Below are 26,779 nucleotides of genomic sequence, written 5' to 3'. Positions count from 1 at the left end.
TATGGGGTTGATGGACTTCCATAAAGTCCATCCTCAGATTCTAGGTTTCGTTTAAGTGAAGGCTTTCCTGGACTGGGGGTGGGAGGGCAATGTCCTTGTAGAACTTTTAGTATAACCGTCTCTCTTATCACTGGGACTGGAGCGGCTTGGTTATAGGGTAACCGGACCGGAAGACACAGACCCCCATAGCCTCTGGACAGGCCCCTCCAGGCTCTCCCTTCCCCCAATTCCCATTCGCGCAGGTGCGAAAACCTAAGGGGCCACCCAGGCGCTTCGGTTCTGGAAGGTGGGGGTTGGATGGGACCCTGGGATCGATAGAGGCGGAGGTGGGGGCCTTCCCGAGGTTGCTTGGTGACCAAACTCTCCGCCCAGATCGTTCCATTTCCTCAGTAGGGGGAGCCGCGGGCCCGAACGTTGCTGACGGACCTCCCAGAGCGGTCCTCTTCCGGCTTCCCCCCCTCCGCTGGGTGGTGGCGCGGGCCCGTGACGTCACAGGAGGCGGGGCCAGCGCTGCTGCCGGGTGCTGGAGGCGCCATTGGCGCCGGCTTGGCTTGAGAGCTCCGCTGAGGAGCGGGAGGTTGGGCCTCAGTTACAACCGCGTCGGCTCCTGGTCCCTGGTCTTTCAGCGGCATGGCGTGCGGGGCGACATTGAAGCGGCCCATGGAGTTCGAGGCGGCGCTGCTGAGCCCTGGCTCTCCGAAGCGGCGACGCTGCGCCCCTCTGTCCGGCCCCACTCCGGGCCTCAGGCCCCCGGACGCCGAACCGCCGCCGCTGCTTCAGACGCAGACCCCACCGCCGACTCTGCAGCAGCTCGCCCCGCCCGGCAGCGAGCGGCGTCTTCCAACTCCGGGTAACCAACGCTGCGGGCTTGGCAGGAAGCCAGGCCCAGGCATTTTTTTTTTGCGGGGGGGTGAGGGTTGGAGTGGGGGTGGGAGAAGATGATGAACGCTAGGCTAGTTCACTTGCGGACCCCTTCTTTGCCCTGAGAAAAGGGAACAGGGGTGCCGCTGGGCCTTGTCGCTTCCGGGGATGGAAGACATCCGGGAGGGGTAGTAGGGCCACAGAGTCGGTTTTCGGTTTTCCTGGAGCTGGGGAGCCTAGAGAGGTGGGCAGCGGGAGCAAGATGGAAATAGCCCCGGCCGCTCGGGGCCCTCCCAGACCTTGGAGCCTCTCCTTTCTCCGCTGCCCTCCCCTGTACTGAGCCGCCCTGCAGATCCAGTGGGCCATGGAAAATTGGATTCTACTCACGAACCTGGCCTTGAGGGTGTGGGGGTTGGGGGCGGGTTACTGGGAAGGGGCCTGAGAACGTGCTGTGCAGCACTGTGCTGGGACTTGTAGGGAGACCTGATTTCCAGAAGTCTTTAGGGATCTCGGGCCGCCCTCGGAAGTCGTGGAATCCGATTTCAACCTGTTTCCAAGAGACTGGCCATGTTCTTTTATTGTATGGCTATTGTCTTGCACCATATATGGCTTGAAATCGGTAGATCGTTAGCTAGAATTTGAGAATCCTTCAACATACAGAAGCTCCGGAAGCAGAAATTCAATTATCCGTAACAGAGATTCTCCTTTAATAAGGCATTCCACACAGGCCAGGGAAAGACGAGAACTGGTGTGACAATAAAGTTAAAAAAAGAAAAAAGCTCAGCTAACGACAGCACAAGAATAGAGGGAAAGGTGCATCAGAATGAATATTTAGCAGTTTTAAAGGGCTCCCGGAAATGGGGGGGGGGGCTCACAACTGGACTTTGGCAACTCATTTCTTTGTGTGTTTTTCTGTTCTTCAAGCGTTAGTTAGCAAAACGTTGAGGTTGCCTTAAAATCTCTTTTCTTACCCCGTTCAGTTACCAGTGTCTTTAGCCATTATTTCCTCCCCACTCTGCATAATGCATATCCACAATGCAGATTTGAGGCCCTCATCCTCTCACACCAAGATTCCAGCGGTAGCTAGTCAGGCTCTCCTAGGCACTGTGTCCTTACTCATGTTCACCTCACCTCTTCTCTTCTCTTGGTATTGAAAGGATTTATCTGCTATAGCCGTTTCTTGCCTAGGCAGTCTTTTATACATTTTTCCCCCATAACTATGCCTTTGCTTTTTTTCCCCAAGCCCCACTTGGCTGTACCTTATCCTTGACTTCCATCATGATGTTTTCACCTGTTTGCTAATAAATACAATTATTTCTTCAAGTCTTCCATCCTTACCTGACTAACCCTGCCCTATAAGGAACTCTATTCTATTTTAGTTGTCTGATCACTTAATGTTGCAAAGCCTTGTGTACTGAATGAAATAATGTTTGCAAAAGCAGGGGACATAGATACCCTCTTGAAGAGAGATATTTTTCTTCCACTGCTAAAGATACCCAAGGTTAGTCACAGAATCTTTTCTGGATCGTTCTTCTCCTGCAAATTGGAATTAATACTTGCCTCACCTATCTTGATGGATTTTATGCAAATATTTTATTTCTTCCAGTACTACCATCTAGATTAATTCTGTGTAGTTTACAATATAGCAAATGCTTAGTAAGTAATTGCTGAATGTGTTTGGAAGCCTAAATATGGCAGAGTGCTATACTGGGGTTGTTGGGGTATTTTTTAATCATAAAATTTTTGCATGGATTTCTTGGTCATTTTATGTGAAAGTATTTTATTTAAAATATTCATCTGTAAAGATTGATCAGTTATGTTTCTTAATGCTTATTAGATTATGATTCTGGCATGAAAGAACCAATATGATTTGTTGCTTTGGCTTAAGTGGAAGATGCCTTATGGATTAAAAAACTGTTTTTACTGAACTTAAAAAAGGGGGGGGGTTATGTATTGTAGCACTTTTTATGGAAGGAGCCTATAAAATTAAGCCTTTTGTATTGTTTAAAGAAACTAGGTGGATACCAGGCATGGAAGGAGTTGCTGACCTCCAAGAGATGTTTGTAAACATGGATTGAGGTTAGATGTAAAACAGTTAATTAATAATTGATCATGACTTGAGGGTTGGAGAATAACTTCCAGAAAGAGATAACATTTTAGCTGGGTCTTGAGTAATGTTAGGGGGAGAGACATCCTCAGATCAAGCAAATGAAAAGTGCTAGAGCAAAGGCCAGAAAACCCACAGATTAAAGAAAGAATAGTTTAAGGCAACAGGGTTGTAGTGGGAGGTGGAACTGGAAAAGTAATTTGGGGCCAAGTCTTGCAAGGCAAGGGATACCATATTCAAGAGTTTGAATTTGGTCGGTAGCAACCAGAAGCCATTGTAGAATTTTGAAGATGGACGTAGTTTAGTATAACCTGGAAGCACAATCTCAAATAATAATGGGAGGCAGGAATTTAAATTATTATCCACTGTTAATTTTCTTTAAAATGTCTTTTCCTGTTTTGTGTGGCCTTCTTGGGAAAAAATCACAGCAACTTCTTTTTATCCCGAGCACACTGTGTTTGGACTCTTGGACTTGCCAGTCCTCTGCCAGCCTTAATGTGTGTCTTTCCGTTTGTTCACTTTGTTGTACAGGAGGCGGTTAGAAGTTTATCAAAGACCTTCTGTTCCCATGAGCATTGTCTTCATACTTGTCCTTTCTTGTTTCAAGTCTTGGCAGTTGCTTACATCCTTGTATTGATTCTGGCAAGTATGTGCTTGGAGAGTAATACATTTTGAAGATGAAGCAGAGACTATAAATTGAGGGATCTAAAACATGAACTTCATGGCACTGTGAAAGGAAAGGTTTGCTAACCCTACATTGTTCAGTGTTGAGGCCGAGAATTCTGGAGTTGAGCTATGTGTGGAGCTACACTGAGCTCATGTCGGACTGTATCATCACTTCCTATGGCATTCTTAATGTCCTTGGTGTAGATGCTCACAACTTTTTGGGTAGACATTTAACATTCATTTTGAAGTACTAGGCTACTAATCCTGAATGATTTCCCAGGGTCATCGTCACATAGGTAGGAAGGAAGCAATGGCATTATTAGCAATTACCCCTGTTTTAAAAAAATATATAGTTATAACAAGTATAAGAATAATATAAGTAGGGGAGTGACAGCTTCCTGGTTTTCGTTTTTTATGAGGAAGCTCTGTTATGTGGAAAGTGAATACATGTTTTAATTCCCCCCCCCCCAAAAAAAAATAAAAAACACACACACCAGAAAACTTGAAAACCACATCCTTTCAGATTCTGGTCTCTGGGAGAGGCCTTCAGGGTGGTTAGTGATTTGTGTGTTTTGGACTCCCTTTAATAGCATTAGCAAATTGATTTATTACCTTGACACAGAATAGTAATCTGAATCCTACGAATACTGCCACTTATAGGATCAGAAAATTTATTGCTAAGCTCTGACCACCCATTCCGAGCAATAATGTCAGGTCTTCTCTTGGTCAATGTCCAAGCTGTGAACCTAATGATTTCTGCTGTCCCCGTCCCCAAAGATCTTAAATTCCAAACAGTATAAGAGTTTCATTGTTAGAAGCCCTTGGGTAGTAAGAGACTCTTAATTCCCTGGTTTGTGAAATTGTGCAAGTCAACAGAGATCAAAAATAGCTCTTTATTAGGTGAAGGATGGCTTTGTTTGTTTATTTGTTGCTGTAAGTTGTCCTAGTTAATCCTACAGCAAACGGCAGATCTGGTCATCGTTGTCACAGGAAAAGAAGCAAGGGAACTATTAATATCTGGGTGGTTTATGCCAAAATAGCTGCTACCCTATGTAATTATTGAAACAGTGGCAATAAGAGGAAGCACTTTGGGGGTTATAGGAGGAGTGCTGTATCTGGTATAAACATTTTTCTTGTTAATATAACATGGAAAGAGGGACAGGAAGCGGGAAGAAGTAACAATAAAGTGCATTCTCAAGTGTGTTTCTTTTTTATTAGAGCAAATTTTTCAGAACATAAAACAAGAATATAGTCGTTATCAGAGGTGGAGACATTTAGAAGTTGTTCTTAATCAGAGTGAAGCTTGTACTTCGGAAAGTCAGCCTCACTCCTCAACACTCACAGCACCTAGTTCTCCAGGTAAGCATGTTTTAGTGTGCATAATCCATTTAAGACTTTGTAGTTGGTAATTAAAATGGTTTCCTAAGCCAGAATTTATTTCATCCAAGTAATAAAATTGGTAAAGTATATACATTATATTACTACTTATAAATACTTTTAAAACCATAGTCATGAAATTACAAAAGACCTTACTTAGATTGATTTGATTGACCTTCCTTCCACCCAGTTCAAGAGTACCCTTTGTAACTGCAGCATTTAGTACCATAGCCAGTGGCCACATGTAGCTGTTTAAATTACTTAACATTTAATAAAATTTTAGTTTCCCAACTGCTGTAGCCATATTTCAAACAGTTAACAGCCACCTGTGACTGTTGTATTAGACAGCGCTATAGAACATTTCCGTTATTGGAGAAAGTGTGTGACAGCATTGCTCTATAACATCAACAGGTGGTCAGAGAGGATGTGCTCAAAAATAGCATCTCAGGGTTGGAGCGAACCTTCATGGTCATAGTTCAGCCATGAGTCCCTGCAAGTAGTCAACAGGCCAGGGCTCAAACATCACCACTGGTAGTGAACTCTGCCTACTTTAACAGTAGAGGAGTTTATTTCCTTACAGAATATTCTCCTTTTAACAGTTCGTAGAGTTAAAAATTGCCTTGATTAAAATTAGTCTCCTTATAGAACACAGATTAATGTTAGCCAGGAGGTCGGGGGAATGGGGACAAATTGCTTAATGGGTAAGTGGTGTTACTTGGTGGAAACATTTTGAAATTACGTAGAGGTGGTAGTTGTACATTATAACTTTATTAAATGCTACTGAATTGTTCAGTTATAAAATGGTTTGTTTTATGTGAATTTCACATCAAATAATTTTTATTTGAATTGTCTTCTTCTAACCCAGAGGTCTTGGCTCTCAGACAACACCCTTTCCAATTAATTGTTCTTCAACATACTTGAGTGATAGATCTTTCAGTGATTGTAACTAGCAAGTCTTCTTAATATTCTCTTGGGATTTTAGTAATATAATTTTGACAGAATATTATGAGTAGAGAAACAATTATAAGTGATTTAACTGGTCTATAGACTAAGAGGGCTCAAGAAACAGATTTCAGGCTGAGCTTTGAGGAAAATTCAGAACTGGGACAGAGCTGCTGCTTTTATCATGATCAGGAAGCCAATTTCCATCTGGCATCCCAGTGGAAATTTTGCTTTCCAGCTGCAATCTTATGAACATTTCATTTTCCTCAACCTAGTTTTAAAAGGGATCAAAGATGAGATGTTTCGTGCCTAAATTGTCTCTTTCCTTCATATGTCAGTGACTTAACAGTTTTTTATATCAGGCAGGTCAGCTATTTCTTATCAGAATCACCTGTGTAACTTAAACAGTCCCCAAGCCCTTTTACCCCAGAATTAAATCAATATGTATCTTTTTTGTTGTTTATTCTACAGAGAATTATGATGTACCACCATGATTAAACATTGGTGTAGATGATCTCCAAGGATCAGGGTAGCTCTTACGTGTGCTGTGCTGTGCTTAGTTGCTCAGGCATGTACAACTCATTGCAACCCCATGGACTGTGGTGGTTCTCCGGGCAGGAATACTGGAGTTGTTTGCCATGCCCTCCTTGGGGAGTCTTCCCAACCCAGGGATCAAACCCAGGTTTCCCACATTGCAGGCAGATTCTTCACCACCTGAGCCACCAGGGAAGCCCAAGAATACTGGAGTGGGTAACCTATCCCTTCTCCAGGGGATCTTCCCAACCCAGGAATCAAATTGAGGTCTCCTGCATTGTGGGCAGATTCTTTACCAGCTGAGTTACCAGGGAAGCCCAGCTCTTACACTGTGAATCTGTTTTCTCTAATGCAGTCTTTCTATCAGCTTTAACCTTTTTGTTCTTTACCAGTTGAGCATTCTATATGGGCTCAGATTATTAATGGCATCAGAACCATTTTTCTGTATGCAGACACGCTAGCACACTTGAACACACGTTCTTCCTACTAAATTTACCTTGTAGAACGAATGTCAGAAACAGAATTTTGTGAAACTATTTCATGTATTGTAAAGTAGTGGAAATTACTATTTTTAAAAACAATTTTTATATTCTAGGACTCTGCTTAGTTACCAGTTCAGAACCCTACAGTAGCTGGAATGTGTTATGTAAACTAGATTTGTCTTTTGGCCAGGTTCCTCCTGGATGAAAAAGGACCAGCCCACCTTTACCCTCCGACAAGTTGGAATAATATGTGAGCGTCTCTTAAAAGACTATGAAGATAAAATTCGGGAGGAATATGAGCAAATCCTCAATACTAAACTAGCAGGTAGGCTGACGTAGTGGCTATGACCATTGTTAATAGGATTCAGTAAGGATTAATCCCACTTAAGTAAATGGTAATTTAGAAAAAACATAAAACTTAATACCAGAGAGTTCAATGAATTTTTAAGTATTAAGTTACTCTCCTTGATTACTCTCTTTTGGATTCTAAGCATTTTATATATTATACATTGTATGGAAGGACTTTCATTTACATTTTTGAAACAAAATAAGCCAAGCTTTTCTTTCAAGAATTTTCCATATGAATAAAAGCATTGAGAAAGTTATTTGGACTAGCTGATGAGTAGACAGGTGGATAGGGATCATGCTAACCTCCCAACAGGTGGTTGGGAAGAGTATAGTCGACATATTCAGACTGCTGGTGGGAGTCTCTTTGTGGATGTGGGAAGTCAGGCGTCCTGTGATTTAGAGGTACTTTAATGTCTGGAAAGCACCGCTCAGGCTAGAACAGAGTGATTAGTGATGGCAACAAGTAAAGCCTTTTGTAAAAGGAAGGGATCTAAATCAAGAATAGAAAGTAGTACCTATTTAGTGAGAGAGGATGATGTGATCAGAGAGGTTTTTAGGCAACAACTTCTTCCTGTAACAGTATTGTTTTCTCACCTGGTGGCCCACATTACAGAATGTCAGTAGGTCGGCTTTAAATTGAGAACTGCTGACTTAACAGAGTTAAATGAATTTCTTTATAGCAGAACCTCTTTGATCCTTTAATACACTAATGGTGTATATTGTAAGAAGAAGCTGTAGTATGTCATTCCCCTCTTCCGCCCCCACTCCAAAATTGTTTGGACTTCTTTGGTCATGGATGTCAGACTGCCTTCTGTCTTTCTACTGAGTTTCCCTTCAGAAGGTAGCTTCTGTGGAACTGTCTGTAGTTAGGTACTGTGGAATTTTCTCTTAGCTTTCTAGCCATTCCACCTCTAACACTCAGTGTGTATGTTGAAATTTATAGCAAAGATAAAGTGCAGAAAAGAGCTTCAAGCTTCATGTCCTATAGGAGATACACTAAGATTTGCTGATTTGTACTAGTAAGCACAGCTGCCTGTCTTGGGGAGCCATTAGCAGGAGATGAAATTATGGCAGGGGTGAGATTATTAGGAAAATGTTAGAGGTGATCAGTGACCAAACCTAGGAGCTAGGGATTTGGCTCTGGGATCTAAGAAAAAGGAATAGATCTCAGAGTGACCATTATAAGGAGGGCCTAAGAGTGGGTAATGTTAAATGGGAAGCTGTATGTGATTCTGACACTTGATTCTTGAAAAACTGTGGGAGGGTTTCTGGGGATAGTATATACTGTCTTTCCCCTCACAGAACAATATGAATCTTTTGTGAAATTCACACATGATCAGATTATGCGACGATATGGGACAAGGCCAACAAGCTGTAAGTATTGCCAAGTCTTTCATTGACTTTTTCAACTTCCAAGAGCAAGAGTTTGACACTGAGTACCTTGTCTTTTGGGAGCAAAAAGCCCCTAGGAAGTAAAATAATAGATGACATTTAAAGAATACTTGTATGTCCAGCACTGTGCTGAACCATTTAAATCCTCCCAAAGTTTATTTAATGCATAATTCCCCTGTGAGGGAGAAACTACTACTTATCCCATTTTAAAGGTAAGAGTATTTAAAGAAGTTAAATAATTTGTCCAGGCTCATATCGCTAGTGGTTCAGCCAGGATTAAAACCCAGGTAGTCTCACTTCAGCCAATTTGTTACCTGACTTTTCCCTCAGAAAAGCTGTTAATTTATGAAAATTGAGTCCTTAAGATAGCTTATCAAGTATGTAGTCAGAATTTCTTAATTCTAAAGATCTTGTCACCACTGGTTGCTCAAAACATAAATTATAAACAGCTATATATGTAAACTGAATCTAAGTTCTTAAGAATTATCTTCTCTTAAATTCTTGCGAATTTAGGACCTCTTGAATGGTGATTCGTATCCTCCATACTGTTTATCACATTCACCATTAGTTAATACTAAAAATGCATGACCCTATATTTTTAATATTCTTAACTCTTTTGTTTTTTACTTCTAATTTATAGATGTGTCCTGAAGCTTTCTTGCATATCTGGGTACCAGGTTTGACCTCAAGAGATGGCTGCTGTACACTTTTTGCAACTGGTTTGATATCACATTTCAGCTCCAACTTTTCATCCTGAGAACACTTAAATGTTTCTGCAGGTCCATTTTATACAACTTGAAAGACCTTAAAACTTTCTGGTTGCCACAAGCGTATCTTTCTTTTCTGCTCATCGAATAAACAGCTGTGCCCTACTGTGATAGATTTTTCAAACAAAAACACCTGGAGCAGCAGTTTAGCAAAAATATGCCCTCAGTGGCACTCAACAAATGGAGTTTCCCCAAGCACAGTTCTGTAAGAAGTGTGTGTGAGAGTGTGTACATGTGTGTATGTGTATTTTAAGTTATTATTTGTATTGTGCAAATTTTTTTGATCTTGGGGATTCTGGCTGTGAATTTGATGCACGACAATTATGGTTAAAAACATTTGCTTGGTCTACAGAAGATCATTAATGTTTTGTGACCATATAAGTTATAACAGTGGATTGTTTTATGTGTAGGTATTATTGTTAAATACAGGGACTGTTCCAGGCACAGAATATGAATCATAAGTTAGGATGGACATTAGATGTGATTATGATGACATAGCAAAGGTCTGTGGTCCTAGGTCTACAAATGTGTGGTGAGGAATAGAACAAACTGGAGACAGGCCATTTGACATCTGATTCTGCCTCGCCGTGTTAGAACATTACTTTGACTCCAAGCCTTAAAAACCCACATGGAGTCTGTGCTCACCTCATTCACACGGGAGCTCCCTGGACAATGAACCTCTCAGAAGGAAAAAGTCTCCTCTGGAACAAGAGCATCAGGGTTTGATGGGGAGCACAACAAAGGTGGGCACGGGCTGGGACAGGCCCCAGAGGCACTGCTGCTTGGGAGGAGCCACTTCACCTTTGTATCAGTTATTAAAAATAGAATTTGGATCCTTTGGTCAGGTTCCCCCAAATTCTTTTAAGAGATGTCCATGTTCAACTGCTTAGGCTTTGTTTTGGCAACCCCTGCCCAAAGTTGCTTACAGACTGTTCTTCACCTCATTTCCAAGGCTGAGGAACAGAAAGTAGCCTCTGTTTTGAGGAGGTGGAAGTTAAGTATACATTTATTTTTTACTGTGACTTGTTCAGGACCACATTTTACAAAATGCCTTGTTTCCTTTATTATTGTTTCTGGAAAGGAAAGTTCTATTAAAATTGTTTTAGTTTGAATATAGACTAGTTTTTTTAATTAAGGCTTATTTTGGGGAAAAACAAAACAAAACTTGAGTTTAATTCAAACATATGCCAGTACCTTCCAAAGTAAGGTAATATTCAGAGACAGTTGTCCTGATCATATGGCTTAGAAAAATTTCCGGAATATTCACATTCGAAGATTCCTTATTAATGAATGTCTTTGACTTAAATCTAACCAAAACAACAACATTATTCTTTGTACATTTTCATTATATAGTGTTAATAAGCTTAGTTGCAAACAAATAAAATACTTAAGCTATTTGTTTACCTTGCCTTCTTAATACTGTGATATGTTTATTAATTCAAATAATTTATGTGAGGCTGCTATAACTATTGCTCCATTTCAACATTACATTTAAGATTTAAAGACTTTTTAAAGCCCAGAATGATCTTTTAATTATTAAAGAATTATTTTGACTTTATATTTGAAGGGCAGTGTGTTTCATCTCTTTGCCCAGGGTAGTCACTTCTTCCTGGAAGAGAAGAATAGCAGTCAGCGGCTGTAATGAGAGTGGCCTTACAGTGGGATAGTCCCAGCAAAACAAGGGACGGGCGAGTGTGGGGGCATCGGACATCCTGATGGAGGGGCCGGGACTGGGGCATGCCGCTTCACCGAAGCCTGGCTGATGCAGAGCCAGTGTGATGCACCAGCTCCCCGTCGCTGGTGTCAGTCTGTTCCTACTAAATGGCTTCTGGGTGGGAAATAGAGTAGGCCTCTGTAAGAAAGAAGATAGGCACCCTCTCACTGCACCCAGTATTAGGCTGTTGTATCACCATGTGATTACCCTTTGGGGCCATGGGGTATAAGACCACACCACCATGACTGGATTTGGGGATCTTCTCAAAAGGGACTAGACATGTTTGTTTAATGTTTTATGCAGAGAAAAGATGGATCCTAGATCAGAAAATGGGGACATGGAAGGTGATCAGACAAGTGAAAGGAATTTTTTCTCTAGAACTTGATTGCTAGGGCTTTGAACTTAGGGGCAGTTTCCAGGTAGGGAAGTGTCTTTGGCTCACGGAAATAGGTTAAGGCCAAGGGAAGAAGTCAAAGACCTGTAAGGATGGGCCAGGACCTGTGGTCTCAGAAGAGCTGTGTATAGTGAACCAGTTTAAAAAATTTTAATTCCATTTATTATTTTTCAGCAAAGTCTTCCTCTTAAGGGGAAGGAAGGGAGTAAGTGTCCAGGCATACCTAGGTCAGAGGAGTACAGGGGAGATTACAGTTATGAGGCAGTGATAATTGTTAGGAGTTGCCAAGGAAGAATAATATCAGGAGACTTAAGAACTTGGGCCAACCTTCCCCACATGGTGAGTCTTCTCTGTCCAGCAGGGAGGATTGGTTGGTTCATGTAGTAGTTACAGGAATGGTCTTTGGATGTTTGTAGCCCTAGAGTTTAGTCTGCTCTGCCACTAATTTGCTATGTGAGCCTTGCCAAGCTACTGAACTTGCTGAGCCATAGTTTCCTTGTCTGTAAAAAGGGTTAATTGTATGTACATCATTGGGGTTTGTTTTCAAATGTAAGATTGCATTTTCCATGTAAAGTATTTAGCACAGTTTGGGACATAGAATATACACTTGAAAATGTTACAGCAGGTCTCTTTACAGTGGTCTTCATCAAATCTGAAGACCAAAACCCTTTCTTTCTGCATTGGTGATTCTCAACTTCCAGAATGAATACCCCCTTGTTAACATCAAGTCTACATTCTCTTAGAATTTGTACTTTCTAAGTGTTTGACTGAAAAATAAAAAATGAATGACAACTGAATTCAGTGATGCCTTTCAGTGAATCTGTATTTTGTTACTCACTTAGCAGGGATCAGCAAACTGTGGCCTATTTTTTGTAACTGAAGTTACATTGGAACACTGGCACGCCTGTTTGCATCTGTGGCTGCTTTCACATCGCACCTCCAGAGCCAGAGACTGTGGCCCACAGGGTGAAAATACTCTTTGGCCCTTTACAGAAAAGTGTGTGGGCTCCTGCACTGTAGCATCAGTAGACATATTAGAAAGTTTACAAAAAAGGCAAATTTGGTGCATCATGGATGGGAGAGTCACACCTCAGGTCAAGGTATGAAGAAAAATTCCTCTGCTTACCAAGGTGAACTGAGTGCTGTTAAGGAACAATGACTTCTGTGCTGCCCTGGTGATTCTTTCCTTGAAAAGGCCTTGAGAGTGTGTGTAGTCTTCTATAGTTTCAGTTAACCTGAACTTTGAATAAGGTTGACACCTCCAGCAAAAAAAGATGCAGGTTTACCTAGGAAAGAATCTCCAGGTCTCAGTGCCAAACCACACTTTAAATCATTAGCTCTTCATTGTAGGGATGGTGTGACACTTTGTCTAAAATTTCAATATCTGTATTCAGAGACCTCATGTTTTTGCTGCTGTGGCTTATAGTGTTCTGTCTCTGTGCCTGGTTAACTGTGAACTGGACAGTATATTTGAAAAATTATTTGTAGGAATAAACAGGAAAAGGATGCCGCATCCACCCGTAGGAAGGCTATCTGGCTGCCTGTTTTTTAGGAATATTACCAAACCTTAATTGAGATTGAAGGCTGGAGGTTCCATGGATCATCCAGGTAACACACAGCCAGGTGTCAGGTCCCTGTGAGAAGTGGTTTCCTTTTGTTTCACCCGTATCTTGAAAGTGTAATACTTTGGAATCCGTGCTTGAGGTGTCTGTAGTGGCGGATTTGCACTTTAGCTCAGCCTTAGGTTTTGACTTTTGTCTCCTTCAGTCCATGGCGTTCCTAAAAGTGTAATTCGGGCATCCAGGGGCTTTTTCCATGTTAGCAAATACCTTAAGAGACAGAGCAGCTCTGAGTTCTAGGCTGTCTGGGTTCTCTCTTACCTAGATCTTGGCTCAGTGATTCCTTGAAACTAGTTGGTGCTGTTAAGAAAATGATTTTTATATTTCAACTGTTTAGCTGCTCTTGGCAGTAGCCTGATCCACATTTTCTGAGGCATAGTACCCACTATGCCTTCAGGCTAACAGGACAAAAGTAGGGAAAGATGTTTATATTGGCTTTGAATGTTTTTCAGTCATTCAGCAAGCATTGCATTACTGGTATCTTCTGAGTTATTTATTTGTGGAAGAGATACATGATTTGCTTGCTGAATGTTAGTTCTCTGACTAGGGATTGAACCCAGGCCTGTGGCAGTGAAAGCACAAAGTCTCCATACCTGGACCACCAGGGAATACCCTGTGAGTTTTAAAAGCCTGACAAGTCATGTTAAATAGCCCTATTCTGTCTTGTATCACATAAATACTTAGATGGGTCTTGATTCCTGAAAAGGAGCTCAGTCTAGCAAAGAAATGTAAGCGGGGAAAGTAAAAGCTGCTGTGCCATGTGAATGGTACAGGTAGTGGACCGAGAGAAGAGATGGAAGATGCTTCTAAGTAGCAGTAGTGGTCAGGGAAGGCTTCATTTAGGGTGGTAGTGTTGGAATGAGGTTTCAAAGGGTGAACAGGGTTCAGACAAAAGTAATTAGGACTTGAAATAAGCAAAGGCTGGGTGATAGGAAATTGTGCCAATGTTCAGGCACAACATTCTTGTTTCAACCAGAGTAGAAAACGCATAATAGATCTTGGGAAGAGAGCTCGAAGGTAGGTAGTAAGGGCTAGATAATGAGGGGCTTTGACTACCAGGAGTTTGACCTTTCCTCTGTAGGAATCTGAAGAGTTTGAGGGAAACTAACTGAAGTGAGTACCAGACAGAAGGGCAAATACCAAACTAGAGACAGACCAGTCACAGGCCTCTTTGTTGTCCAGTTAGAGATAACAAAGGCCTGAACATTGATGGGGGAGGATGATGAAATGAGGCTCTGGCTTTGCCTGGCTAAGAAGGGCATGGTGCACTTCCCAACAGGCACATTTTTAAAGATCCTTTTTCTTTTGGCTTGTCTTATCTGTGTCTTATTTAATTCAGCCCAATTCTATAGCTGCTGCTGTTGAATGGTTCTCTTAAATCCACCTGTTATTCTTAAAGGTTCTGGTTATCTCTTGCATGGATTATTAAATTTTCCTCTCAGACTGTCCATCATGGTGCCCCTATTGTTCTACGTGGAATTAAATCCCTAAATGGCTGCCCCAAGTGGCAGTTGTCTTTGCTCCCTTCTTGAAGGCAGTGTTAATGTAGCCCTTTGATGAATGCTTGTTGAGTACCTACTGTGTTCTAGGCACTAGGAATATATATATCACTGAGCTGGATAGACCAAGCCCCTGCTCTTAATGGTGCTGACACTGTGAGGCAATACAAACTAGTAAACAGTTTAGTCCAAGATTTAAGTTTGAAGGAAATCAAATGGGAGTGATAGAACCGGATGCCTGAACTGGGTGGCAGAAGAGACCTGAGGAAGTAGTTGTGTAATGCATTTATGAGTCTACATGACTCTTCCCCTATACTGAGCTGTTAGTAGCACCTTGAACTATTATCTATTGGCTCTTAAATGATGAGTGACTAATGGGTTATGTGGCCACTCCTCCCCTTTGCTAGTAGTCAGTACACTACCTGAAACTCTTCCTTAACTCTCAGATAAGTAACTTTAAGCTTTCTGCAGGTTGTCTCTGTAGCAAAGGTAAGAGAGATGCAGTCCTTACCCTAGAGAGGCTCACAGTCTCTGGGCGGGAAGATGATGAAACTTGCTTTGATGTATTCTGTGCACCTGGACGGACTTCCTTTGTGGCTCAGATGGTAAAGCATCTGCCTACAATGCAGGAGACCCGGGTTCGATCCCTAGGTCGGGAAGATCCTCTGGAGAAGGAAATGGCAATCCACTCCAGTACTCTGGCCTGGAAAATCCCATGGATGGAGGAGCGTGGTAGGCTGCAGTCCATGGGGTCGCTAAGAGACACGACTGAGCGACTTCACTTTCACTTGTGCACCTGGACAGAAAGCAGTGTTTCCTGTGGAAAACCACTCTGGACAGCTTCCCTCCAGGTGTTTTAGTTACCCTAATCTGTACTCAGGAAGGCTGACTCACTGCTAAAGCTATGGTGAAGGTGAAGTTGCTCAGTCGTGTCCAACTCTTTGCGACCCTGTGGACTGTAACCTACTAGGCTTCTCCGTCCATGGGATTCTCCAGGCAAGAATACTAGAGTGGATTGCCATTTTCTTCTCCAGGGGAGCTTCCTGACCCAGGGATTGAACCCAGATCTCCCGCATTGGAGGCAGACGCTTTAACCTCTGAGCCACCAGCGAAGCCCAATTGGTCTGTAAAACCAGACTCTAGTGTGTTAATTCATGAGGAGAGATATGTCTGGTGCAGTAGATGGCCCCATTGGCCTTACTGTGTTTTCTGTATACTTTAGCAGCACTCAGGGATCTTAGTTCCCTGACCAGGAGTGAACTGGTTACCCTGCAGTGGAAGGCCGAGTCATAACCACTGGACTGCCGGGGAAGTCCCTTAGTGTGTTTTCATGTAATCATACCACTTGGGAAGCCTAATTAAAGTCAAGAAAAAGCTCCATGTAAAAGAGCAAGGGGACTTTAATTCTAGGGATGGAATGTTGACCAACATCCAATTACGCCTCCCACAAGCCTCCCTCCTGCCCCCCTTTTCCTCCCCACTTCAGTGGTTCCTGGTTTTGTTGCATCTTTTACCTGATACTGTGAACGTGAAGTCCTTCAGTCGTGTCTTTGCGACCCCATGGACTGCAGCCTACCACACTCCTCCGTCCATGGGATTTTCCAGGCAAGAGTACTGGAGTGGGGTGCCATTTCCTTCTCCACCTGTATCTCCCCCCAGATGGCACATCTTTTGCTCTTTAAGAGTCACTCTTCTATTTTGGGCTCTTCCCTGGTGGCTCAGATGGTAAAGTGTCTGCCTACAATGTGGGAGACCTGGGTTCGATCCCTGGGTTGGGAAGATCTCCTGGAGAAGGAAATGGCAACCCACTCCAGTACTCTTGCCTGGAAAATCCTATGGACAGAGGAGCCTGGTAGGCTACCATCCATGGGGTCACAAAGAGTCGGACACGACTGAGTGACTTCACTCACTCACTCTGCTATTTTATTTCAGGCCTTGGGATCCGTTACTTTCATTTTTGGATTGCTTTGCTTATTGCTTTTGTTGAGTCTATCCTATTAGCTCCGGGCTTGGGGGTGAGGGTTGGGGGGAAAGCTTTCAAACTTTGTCTTTTCCACTTGTGCTAGGATCCTTAGGCTACCCAGTTTATTCAGATCTGTTGGACAGTGGTATCAGATAAGGCCTAAAGTTCCCAATGTGCTAAACTATAGATGGCATATCTGCAGAAAGGTAGCATTAAATGCTTTTTATCAGGTTATGACTGAGGTGTGTAAACAGGAAATCCTACAGATCAAGGATCACGGACAGAAGTCTCGTGAAGATGGGAGCAAGACTCTTGGGGAAGCACAGAATGCCTAGGCCTGTTCCACCCGGCCTCTGAGCCTCAGGGTTCCCCAATAAAGAATGAACAAGGCGACAGCTCAGGCTTGTTTCTCTGTGTATAACATCTTTTGATTTCGTTGTAAAACGACAATTCCAAGAAGCAGAGGCTTGCAGAAAAAGGAAAAAGATAAACGAGAGGAATACAAGAGGTGGTAATGCGCCCCCGGCCCGCCCCCCCCATGGCAGAGTTAAATCACTAAAAAGCCCAGGACTCTAAGCTGGCGCCCATGGGCGGCATAGCAACGGCGCAGGCGCAGTTCTGGCTTAGGATTTCTGGGAACTGTAGTTTTCCCATCTTCGGGAGCGCCTTGTCATGGACATCCTTGCACAGCCGCACCAACACCGGGGCCGAATGGAGGGGCTTGGCGTATCAACAGTTAACATCTATAATAGGAAACAGTATACGTTGAACTGGGCTGGTGGGACCTCAACAAAGCCCTAGTAAATGCTCAGGAGTTCAGGAAGATTCCGCAGAAAGCTTCGTGCGATAAACGATGAGAACGGATTAGGCATTTGCCCCAGGGGACACTGGGAAGTCTGTAATGATCCTACAAAATTTGGAAGCATGAGAACAGTTCTGGATGTTTGAGAACACCAGGGTATTGAATACTGGTTGATGAACAATGGGATCTGAGGAGTTAGAAATGGAAAGAAATCAGATCATGGTCTTGAATGCCAAACCCCAAAATCTGGACCTTTTCTTGCATAACCTTACACAGAGCCCAAGCAATATGAATGACCCCCTTCCTTTGCATTCTCCATTTATTCATCTTTGTTTTAACCACTTGTCATGGCATTCTGTGCCTTCATCCCAAGAACTCAGCAAGAGTCATGGTTGAGATAAGAGCTCAGGAAGTGTTTTCTGAATGATCAGATTTGAATCTTCAGAAAAGCAACAATAATAAGAAGAGAGGGTAAGAAGAGAGTAAGGCTGGATGTGAAAAGCCATCAAAGTTCAAAGTGAATTGCTTTCCCAGTCTGTAATTTTCTCTCCATCCAAGATTTGAAATCTGGTAGCTCAAAGGTCATTTCCATGATGAGTTTTGTTTGGTCAGCACTTGAAAAACAAAAAATTAGTTGCCTGGCTTTTTACAATGGAATGTTTCACATTTAAGCAATAACAAAAAATGTCTGGCTTCTCGTGAAAAATTTGAAGAGTTGACAGTTTGGAGCCCTGATTCTTGACAGCAAGAGTGGAGCTGAGGAGCTGCTGCCCCCTTTAGCCGGGACATATGCTCTTCAGGTTGCATATTCCCCACCATCCCTCTCCCCCAAACTGAGGCCAAGGATCAGTTCCCATTTATCATAATGCTTTTGTTTTCATTTCCTTACAGTGAGCTAGCTCTGGCCTTGGAGGCTTGAACTGCCATCTTTGTACTAATCTACCCCACCTGGTATCTGAGGAATGATTCAATGAAATCAATATTTTAGAAAGATTAGTGCAAAACAGACTGAAGTGAGGAGCCAGGAGGCAGAAAGGAAGAAATAAATTTGAAAATCTATTGAAGGAATATTTGAAAGCATTTGCCCAATGATTAAATATTGGATGAAGCAGGAGGAAAAGGCAAAATACAGCTTCAGAGTTTACTACCTGAATGGCTGGAAAGGTGCTATCACCAACACTAAACGGGAGAAGTGAAAGGGGTGGTGGTGATCACTCCCTTGCTACCTCTAGTATTTTGTAGGCAAGGGCCATGAGTTACCACTTCCATCATCCTCCAGTATTGTGCTGGACATGCATTAGGTGCACAGGAAATTCTAGCCAAACTGAAACTGATCTAAGATGGGGTACATATCTGATGAGGAGGGAAGGAAAGGAGAATTGGAATGCTGGAACAAAACCAGTACATTGTGGGACCTCAGGCATTCTCCTCAGAGTGGATGAAACTAGGGCTTGGTTGATAGTTAATGCATTTTGGAGAAAAACCTATGCAAAAGTCCTGAAGCAGAACAGGAATTTGGCATGCAGAAATGGAAGCGGGGGAGGGCGGAATCAGTAGGAATCAGTATCCTTCCAAGGAAAGAAGAAAACAAGGGAGAGAGAGATTGGATCACAGGATATTCCTGGAATACACGGAAGAGCAAGCTCTCGGTCGGGGCATTAGGCAGTTTTGGACAATGAGCCTGGGAAGTTTGGAACAATGGACTTCTCTAACAGTTTTGAGAGCTCATCGCTTAAAAGAAAAAGAAATCTTCAGTCCAGAGCCACTGCCGCCACCCCCATCTTCCCTGCCTTGGGGAGGGCATAAGGTCACTGATCCAGGAGGACTCAGAAAAGGAAAGAGGCATAGTCTCCACCACAGCACCTTGCACCCACCACGCAGAGCATCAGGCGTGTGGTGCTAAGTGAAGGGGCTGTGGTCAAAACACGCTACACAAGCAACGCCTTCCCCAAGGAGTACACCCCCAGTGTTCAACAACTATATGCCCGGAGTGCAGTTGACGGGAGGAACAGCAGGCCAGGAGGAGTATGATCACCTCCGCACTCTCCTGCCCTCAGACCAACATGTTTGTCATCTGCTTCTCCATTGTCATCTGCCTTCCTATGAGAATGTGCAGCACAAGTGGCATTCAGAGGTGTGCCAGCACTGCCCCGAGGTGCCCATCCTCTTGGTGGGCACCAAGAAGGACCTGACACCCTAAAGGCGCCTGAAGGAGCTGGGCCAGGTGGTGGCCCAGCAGATCCAAGCTGTGCTTGGCCCTGCAGCAGGATGGCGTCAAGGAAGTGTTTACCGAGGCCGTCCGGCAGTGCTCAACACCGTGCCGATCAACCATGGGCAGTCCTGCATCCTCCTGTGACCTGGCACCCAGCTTGGAGGCTGCCCCTGACCCTCCACCGGTTGCGCCTTTGTGTCTCAGTGCCTCGTCTGCCCCCAGCCATGCCTTAAGGACTAATTCTGGCACCCCCTTGCTTATGGGGTCCCCAAATGTCTTTTTCCCCTTAAGGGGGACCCACAGGAAAAGGGGCTTTGGGCCCTGCCCCATTCTGCTTGGAAACACCAAGTATTCTTGAGAGCTCACCCAGGTCAAAGTCGGACCCCTCCTCCAAGAAGCCTCCCCATTTCCCCCTACTCACCAGTTGACCTAGTTTTCCACACAGATATTGCTGCCTGTCCTGGTGCCTTCTCTCCAGAGGGCTCGGCAGAACCTAACCTCTCCCTCACTGCTCTTCAAATTGCTCCGCCCTCAAGATGCTCTCTCTTCCACAGGGAAGAAGCCACTGAATCCTAGTAAGATCAATGTGCCCTAACCTACCCCTGGGCCTCATGCACCTGCTGACTGACTCGGCCCCTCTACCCCCATCTGCATCAACAAAACCTTCTGTCTCCAGTGAATTTGGGGCTCCTGCTGTAATCAAGGGGAACCTCTGGAGGTTCGGAAACAGAGGGGCATGGTCTCTGACGACTCTCCAGAATCTGCAAACTTTAAAAACTGAGACACAAAGAACTGCGATTGTCTTAGAGTGCCTTCCACGTGCTAGGAAACGCCTCAGTGGTTTGGTGGTGGTTTACTCGCTAAATCCTGTCCGACTCTTGAGACTCTATGGGCCGTAACTAGCCAGGCTCCTCTGTCCATGGAATTCTTCAGGCAAGAATATTGGAGTGGGTTGCCATAGAGGATCTTCCTGACCCAGGGATCGAACCCTCTTCTCTTACATCTCCTGCATTGGCAGGCGGGTTCTTTACCACTAAGGCAACCTGGGAAACCCAGTGCTTTAATAGAACTCATTTAATCCCCCAAGCAACCCTATACACTGTATTTTTATCTTTTAAGATTATTTTTATCTTAGATGAAACAGAAACATAGTGAGGTTAAGAAATTTTGCCAGGTGACACACAAGTGGCGGAGCAAGAACTGGAACCCACCCTGGGTGTGTTCACACTCCATGAGCTTAACCTCCCCTGGAAGGGGATGAAGAGGGTTTCCTTGGTCAAGTCCCTCACCAATCATAGCTGTGGTGAGAGTCCCAGGAACTGAAGGAGGAAGCAGCAGGAAATCACTAAACCCTGGGGATGCCTCTCACGCGGTTATCTGGGCAAGGTCCGCTCGTTCGCAGTCTCTGGAGGTCAACTCAGACGGCCGCGCAGGCGCAGACAGATGGGCTTGGTCTCTATGGTTCCGGGGCGCTACGGCGGAAGGCAGGTCGGCTCCCGGCGTCGCGCTGCAAGAGTCGCGCAGCGGGCTTCCTTTGCGGCAGGCCTCCTTGTCGCCTGAGAATCGTCTAGGAGAGGCGGCCAGCGAGGAGAAAAGGACACAGCAGCCGGACGGTAGGGGCTGTGTGTGTCCGCTGGGCGATAGCGCCTAAAGCGCGTCCTTCCGAGAGCTCTTTAACAGATTTCCTCTTGGCTTGCTGGGTGGATAACCTTTCTCCTGGCCATATTTTCTGCTTTCCCAGGCTCCTTGGTCCACACAGCCTATGTCACTGAAGCCTGTAGAGCGCGTCTGTCTCGGCTCTTTTTCCAGGTTGACTTAACTTTCTGACAGACTCATACTTGGCCTTTTGTTTCTTAACCTGAAGTCCACATTCCTTTCCCAGTTTGCTGAGTGGCCTTGCGGGATTTAGGCCCTGCCAACCTCTAAAGCTCTTTGCGTTCTTCCCGACGTGCACTCTGCGCTCCAGCCGCGTCTGGGTGCTCAGTGTACCCCAGACATAACCCAGCACACCGGCTGTAACTCGTGCAGCGTGTGCCCCAATGGAATACTCTGTCACCGACCTGGCCTTGATCCGTATCAAACGCCACCCATCTTAAAGGCATTTTCCCAGTTTCCCGGACAGAATAGGTGCTTCCTCCTTACGTCTTGTGGTCGCCCGTTGACTCCCAGCTCCCTCTGTGTGTCCTATGCTAGTGCTTAGGTTGCAGCTGCTCCCCACCACCCGCATCCCAGTGACTGGAACATTATTACTCAGTAAATGACTGAAAGAAAACTATCAATCTGGGTAGAAATGACTGGGTAGAAAACTTCAAAATTACATTCACCTGTAAGCCTGCCACTCATAAACATAACTGTTGACCTTTTTTTGTGCTTCCTTTCAGTCTTCTTTTGAAGTTTTTTTTTTTTTACATTACTGTAACCCCCTCCTTTTTTTCATTAAACATTAAAATGTATATTTCATGTGTATTATCCTCCCCCCACCATTGTCTACCAGATGGGTACTGGATTTAATTATTCATTTCTCTTACTTCACTGGTGGCGAAGACGGTAAAGAATCTGCCTGAAATGCAGAAGCCCCGGATTCGATCCCTAGGTTGGGAAGATCCCCTGGAAGGGCATGGCAACCAACTCTAGTATTCTCGCCTGGAGAATTCCATGGACGGAGGAGCCGGGTGGGCTACAGTCCATGGTGTGGAAAAGAGTGGGGACATGACTGAGAGACAAACACTTTCTCTATTCTTGCACTTTTAAGTTGTTTGAATTTCTTTTTTTTTCCCCCAACAATTATTGAGCTCCTACCTGACTGGTCCCTATCCTCAAAGTTGTTCAAAAGGGAGATGTGCATATGAATAGTATATTACAGGGACATGCAAGGTACTATGAAAGGTCTACGAGCTGATGCTATGCTAACACAGGATGACATTCCCGCTTCAAGATGGCTTCTTAAGTTATTATGGATCGAAAAGTGGAAAGAAATGTTTTTATGCTGTGCTTTTTTATTTCAGTTATTTCTTCAGATCTATCTCAAAGCATTGGGATTACTGAATCAAAATATTCAATACAAGGACTTCTTTAGTGGTCCAGTAGCTTAGACTCTACACTCCCAATGCAGGGCCTGGGTTCAATTCCTGGTTAGGAAACTAGAGCCCAGTTCGCCTGCGGCAGCTAAAGATACTGCATGCTGCAACTAAGACCCTGCACTGCCAAATAAATAACATATATTTTGAAAATTCAATAAAACACACTTTTTAACTTTTGATTAAAATGACCTTATCAATATAGAGGATTTTTAATGCATTGTTTTTTGGTTCAAGTTCCCTTTTCCTGGAGTGTGAGTTTTGTGAAAGCATGAAAATTGCTTATCTACCATGAACTGGAAGAACTTGTGTAATGAAAAAGTTTGGGGAGAAGAAATTGGGGGACTGGTACAAAATATCTTTCTAGAGGGTGGTTTGTCATAATTATCTCATTTTTCTCAGAAATTTCTCTTTTGACTGCAACTTTATGGCATTCCTTTTTTTCCCCTTCCACTTCAGCCATGCCGTTCTTTGATGTGCAGAAAAAGCTGGGTGTTGACTTAGACCACTGGATGACAATCCAGAGTGCTGAGCAGCCTCACAGGATTCCAGCTCGATGCCATGCTTTTGAGAAAGAATGGATAGAGTGTGCACATGGAATCGGTAGTATCCGAGCAGAGAAGGAGTGCAAAATAGAATTTGAGGATTTCAGAGAATGTCTGCTTCGACAGAAAACGGTGAGGAAGTGATGAAGATGGGAATGGAATTACTTCCTTGTTTCTCTAGAGCTACTTTTAAATACTTCTAACTGATCACTGGGCATTGGCTTGCCCCATGTGAATTGGCAAAATTTTGTGTGAAATACCTTCTCTACTTAGGTACCATGTCAAGGAAGTTAACTGTGTTAACCTGTTCAGTGTTCTTCCTCATAGTCTCACATATTGGGTTGGCCAAAAAGTTCATTAGGGTTTTCCCATCAAACTTTTTGGCAAACCCAATATTTTCCTTAGCATTGTACCCTGCTGCAGCCATCAGGTTAGAAATTGCATACGTAGACTTCCATTTTTGCGTAGGCTGGAAAGTAAAGAGTATCAACTAGTCTTGGGTGTTTGTCCTTGAAAATGTTTGGGCAAATATATTTCAAATTCATTGAACCCTCACTGGGGAAGAGGTTAAAATCCTGTAGCTCTATTACACTGAACCTAACAAAACAACCTCTAGATTTCTACTCTGCAGAAGATGGAGGTGTTAATGAGATTGTTTTAGGTGATCCTGACCGAAAATACAGGGGAAAAAGTGTTAGTAGCATAGTGTTTACCTCCTCAAGAGTTGAATGAACTGCATAACATATAGGGTCCTGTTCGCCTTTAGAGAAGAAATCTTTAGCTATGGGCTGTCATTTTGCCTAATTCTGTGCTCCACATATAACATATAATTATTTTTATTACTGTCAGCTCCTTGGGATTCAGGAATACAATTTAGATTTTCAGTTAAATGTATCTCTAAAGTTATCTGTATCCATTTTAAAATAGCTTGTCTTTTATAATCTGCTATTGGCATTTGGGTGAAGTAAAGCCAAATTTGGAAGGAATAAATGGTTGTCAGGTAATAATTTGTCATGTTCTCTGGAAGAATATTGATCATTGAGTGATACTGTGGTAGACAAGGAGTGGGTGGTGGCTGGCCACCAACCAGCTAATTAGTTCGCAGGATGTCATAACTTCTCTTCTTCTCTCCCCACTTCTCTCCCCACTTATTCCTTGCTCAGATTAACACTTGATTTATTATGGAAAATTTACACCAAGAAGAGACAGTGTGATGAGGTGGAAAGAATATTAGATTGGGAGTTGGGAGAGCTGGATTTTGATGCTGGTTTTACCACCACTAGTTTTGTGACTTCAAGAAAGTCTTTCCCATCTAATCTTGGTTTCCTTATCTGGAAATATAGTGTTGCTCTAAGGTCACTTCCTCATCCTGTGAATTTCTGAAGAGAGATGTTACCATTTTAGAGGTCATCTAAGTGAAGATGTTAGTGAATCAAAGAATTAGAATCAAACACTTTTCTAAGTTCTTAGAATGTAATAGTACCTATATTTCTTGCAATAATCTCCTATGAGATGCTATAGAATTATTTTCCCCACTGTATGATTAAAACATTGAAGCAAGGAAATATTAAGTCCATTACCTAAGGTCACATAGCCCAGTAAGAGGTGGAAATAGCATTGGAACCTGGCAGTGCTGATTCTAGACCCTGTGCTTATATTCAGAACACCAAGTCATGATTGGTTCTAGCTGGGAGAGACATTTGACATAACGGCTGTATGATACCTCAACCATAACTAGTTTTATGTTGGGAAATTCTTTACTAGAGAAATGTTAAGAATACAGTTTTTTAAATGGTTAATGTTTAGTATTGGGAATACCTAAAGTTTTTTTCTACTGAAGTTACGTCCTCATTCTTTAAAGTTAATGGGATGTTTAATTGAATGTACTGCCCCTTCATGCCTTTGTGAAAACCTAGTCATTCACTCAAAAAGTATTTTTTGGATCACCTATTATGTCAGGAACTATTCCAGGTACTGGGAATATAGCAGTAAGCAAAACAGCAAAAAGTCCCTGCCCTAACGGAACTCATTCGTGGGGCAAGGGTTGGGGGTGGGATACAGAAAATCTACAAACAAGGTAAGAAATAGCGTGTCAGGTGTTGGTAAGTGCAGTGGGGAAAATAAACAGAAGGATAGGAAGCACTGGTATGGTTGCTCTGTGCTTCAGTGGAGTGCTCCTAAAAGAGCTCAAGGATAGAAAACATTTGAGCAGAGACTTGGAGATTGTGAACCACGTACACTTGAGGGAGGAAGCAGCGAATGGAAGGGTCTCTGAGTTGGAGCAGAGAGAGCTGGAGGAAGATATTAAAGACATAAGAGAAGGGTCTTATAAGTCCTTCTAGGGAAGGATTCAGCTTTTCCTCTCAGTAAGATGAAAGCCATTGGGTTTTGAGCCAAGGAATAGTGCATTCAGGATTGGTAAGTCTGTTTTCCATGTCCCAGAATCCGTTAATTGCAGCTCTCACACAGTCTTGGATAGCTTGATTTTCATCCGTAGGGCACGTCCTGCTGAGGGGAAAAGGCAGAACTCAAGGCCCTGCCTCTCTGAGCGACTACTGGCTGAGCACATAGCAGGTCTTTCAATGCGGCCCACAGACCTCATTGGCCTGTTTCTGCTTCATTCATACCTAGTGAGCAGTCACCAGCATATGTGTGAGGTGATGTCAGCTTTTCATATTTTTAAAGATTTTAGCATGCACAAGTATACCTCTTAAAGCTGCTGTATCTCTATTATTTTTATAAATGCTTATATTCCTCTATATAATAGGAACATACCAGTTACCCGTTTTCAAGGAGGTATTATTATATATACAGCAGAAATTGATTCTTTAAAGATGAGATTTATCTCAGAGGCCCTCCAGGATGAAAAGCTTCCATAGTTTAAAAAGGAAACCAGTTTTGTATTCAGCTTCTCCAGTGCTCACTTTCTGGTGCGTATCTCCCTCCGAGTTTAAATATTTTCCTCCTTTGACAGATGAAACGTCTGAATGCCATCAAGAGACAGCGGGATAAGCTAATCAAGGAAGGGAAGTACACACCTCCACCTCACCACTCGGGCCAGGAGGATCTTCGGCCCTGAGCCGAGCAGCTGCCAGTGGCTGGAGACTGATTCTCACGTTCTCTCTTCTCCACTGGAAACTCTATGTACTAAAAACCCCTTTGTGAGAGAGTCTAAAAATAAAGGATTGCTCCACCCTATTTGTTCTATTTTCTTTTGGATCATACTTTTCAATAATGAGGTTGCAACCTATTTTTTAAGTTTGGTAAAATGCCTTTACCTTAAAAATTAGCATCAAGGGAATATCAGTGGTATGTTAGTACTTCTGATTGAAATGCTTAGAAACATGTTTTTAAAAGAAAATTCAGATGTAGAAGGGAAGGTATGATCCCTAGAAAATTAAATGTTGAGAATATAATGAAGACCTCAGATATCTTGAGAATTTCTTGAACTATTTTTTGTCTTAAAATGCATATAACA

At 43.3% G+C, this 26,779-nt stretch overlaps 2 protein-coding genes and 1 pseudogene across 4 annotated transcripts; all 3 read left to right on the top strand.

The window, feature by feature from the left end:
• The first annotated feature begins 540 nt into the window (after window positions 1-540).
• Window positions 541-12,282, top strand: AKIRIN1 (akirin 1). 3 transcript variants are annotated; one of them, XM_068964331.1, is made up of 5 exons: window positions 541-850; window positions 4,853-4,993; window positions 7,160-7,294; window positions 8,620-8,691; window positions 9,350-12,282. In XM_068964331.1, the coding sequence occupies exons 1-5, from the start codon at window positions 631-633 to the stop codon at window positions 9,358-9,360; spliced, it is 579 nt and encodes a 192-aa protein (XP_068820432.1). In that variant the 5' UTR covers window positions 541-630; the 3' UTR covers window positions 9,361-12,282. The 3 variants fall into 3 exon arrangements, with proteins under 3 accessions (XP_068820432.1, XP_068820431.1, XP_068820433.1); XM_068964330.1 differs by lacking the exon at window positions 9,350-12,282 and having other exon boundaries at window positions 8,620-8,786; XM_068964332.1 differs by lacking the exons at window positions 7,160-7,294; window positions 9,350-12,282 and having other exon boundaries at window positions 8,620-8,786.
• A 6,337-nt stretch (window positions 12,283-18,619) lies between these two features.
• Window positions 18,620-19,823, top strand: LOC138073619 (rho-related GTP-binding protein RhoG-like; annotated as a pseudogene).
• A 1,339-nt stretch (window positions 19,824-21,162) lies between these two features.
• On the top strand, window positions 21,163-26,468 carry NDUFS5 (NADH:ubiquinone oxidoreductase subunit S5). Its single transcript, XM_068966412.1, has 3 exons — window positions 21,163-21,292; window positions 23,216-23,433; window positions 26,276-26,468. The coding sequence occupies exons 2-3, from the start codon at window positions 23,218-23,220 to the stop codon at window positions 26,378-26,380; spliced, it is 321 nt and encodes a 106-aa protein (XP_068822513.1). The 5' UTR covers window positions 21,163-21,292; window positions 23,216-23,217; the 3' UTR covers window positions 26,381-26,468.
• The last annotated feature ends 311 nt before the right edge of the window (window positions 26,469-26,779 follow it).

This window comes from Capricornis sumatraensis, chromosome 2 (assembly GCF_032405125.1).
Source record: "Capricornis sumatraensis isolate serow.1 chromosome 2, serow.2, whole genome shotgun sequence".
Taxonomy (NCBI): Eukaryota; Metazoa; Chordata; class Mammalia; order Artiodactyla; family Bovidae; genus Capricornis; species Capricornis sumatraensis.
This window is presented reverse-complemented; position numbering and strand designations above follow the sequence as displayed.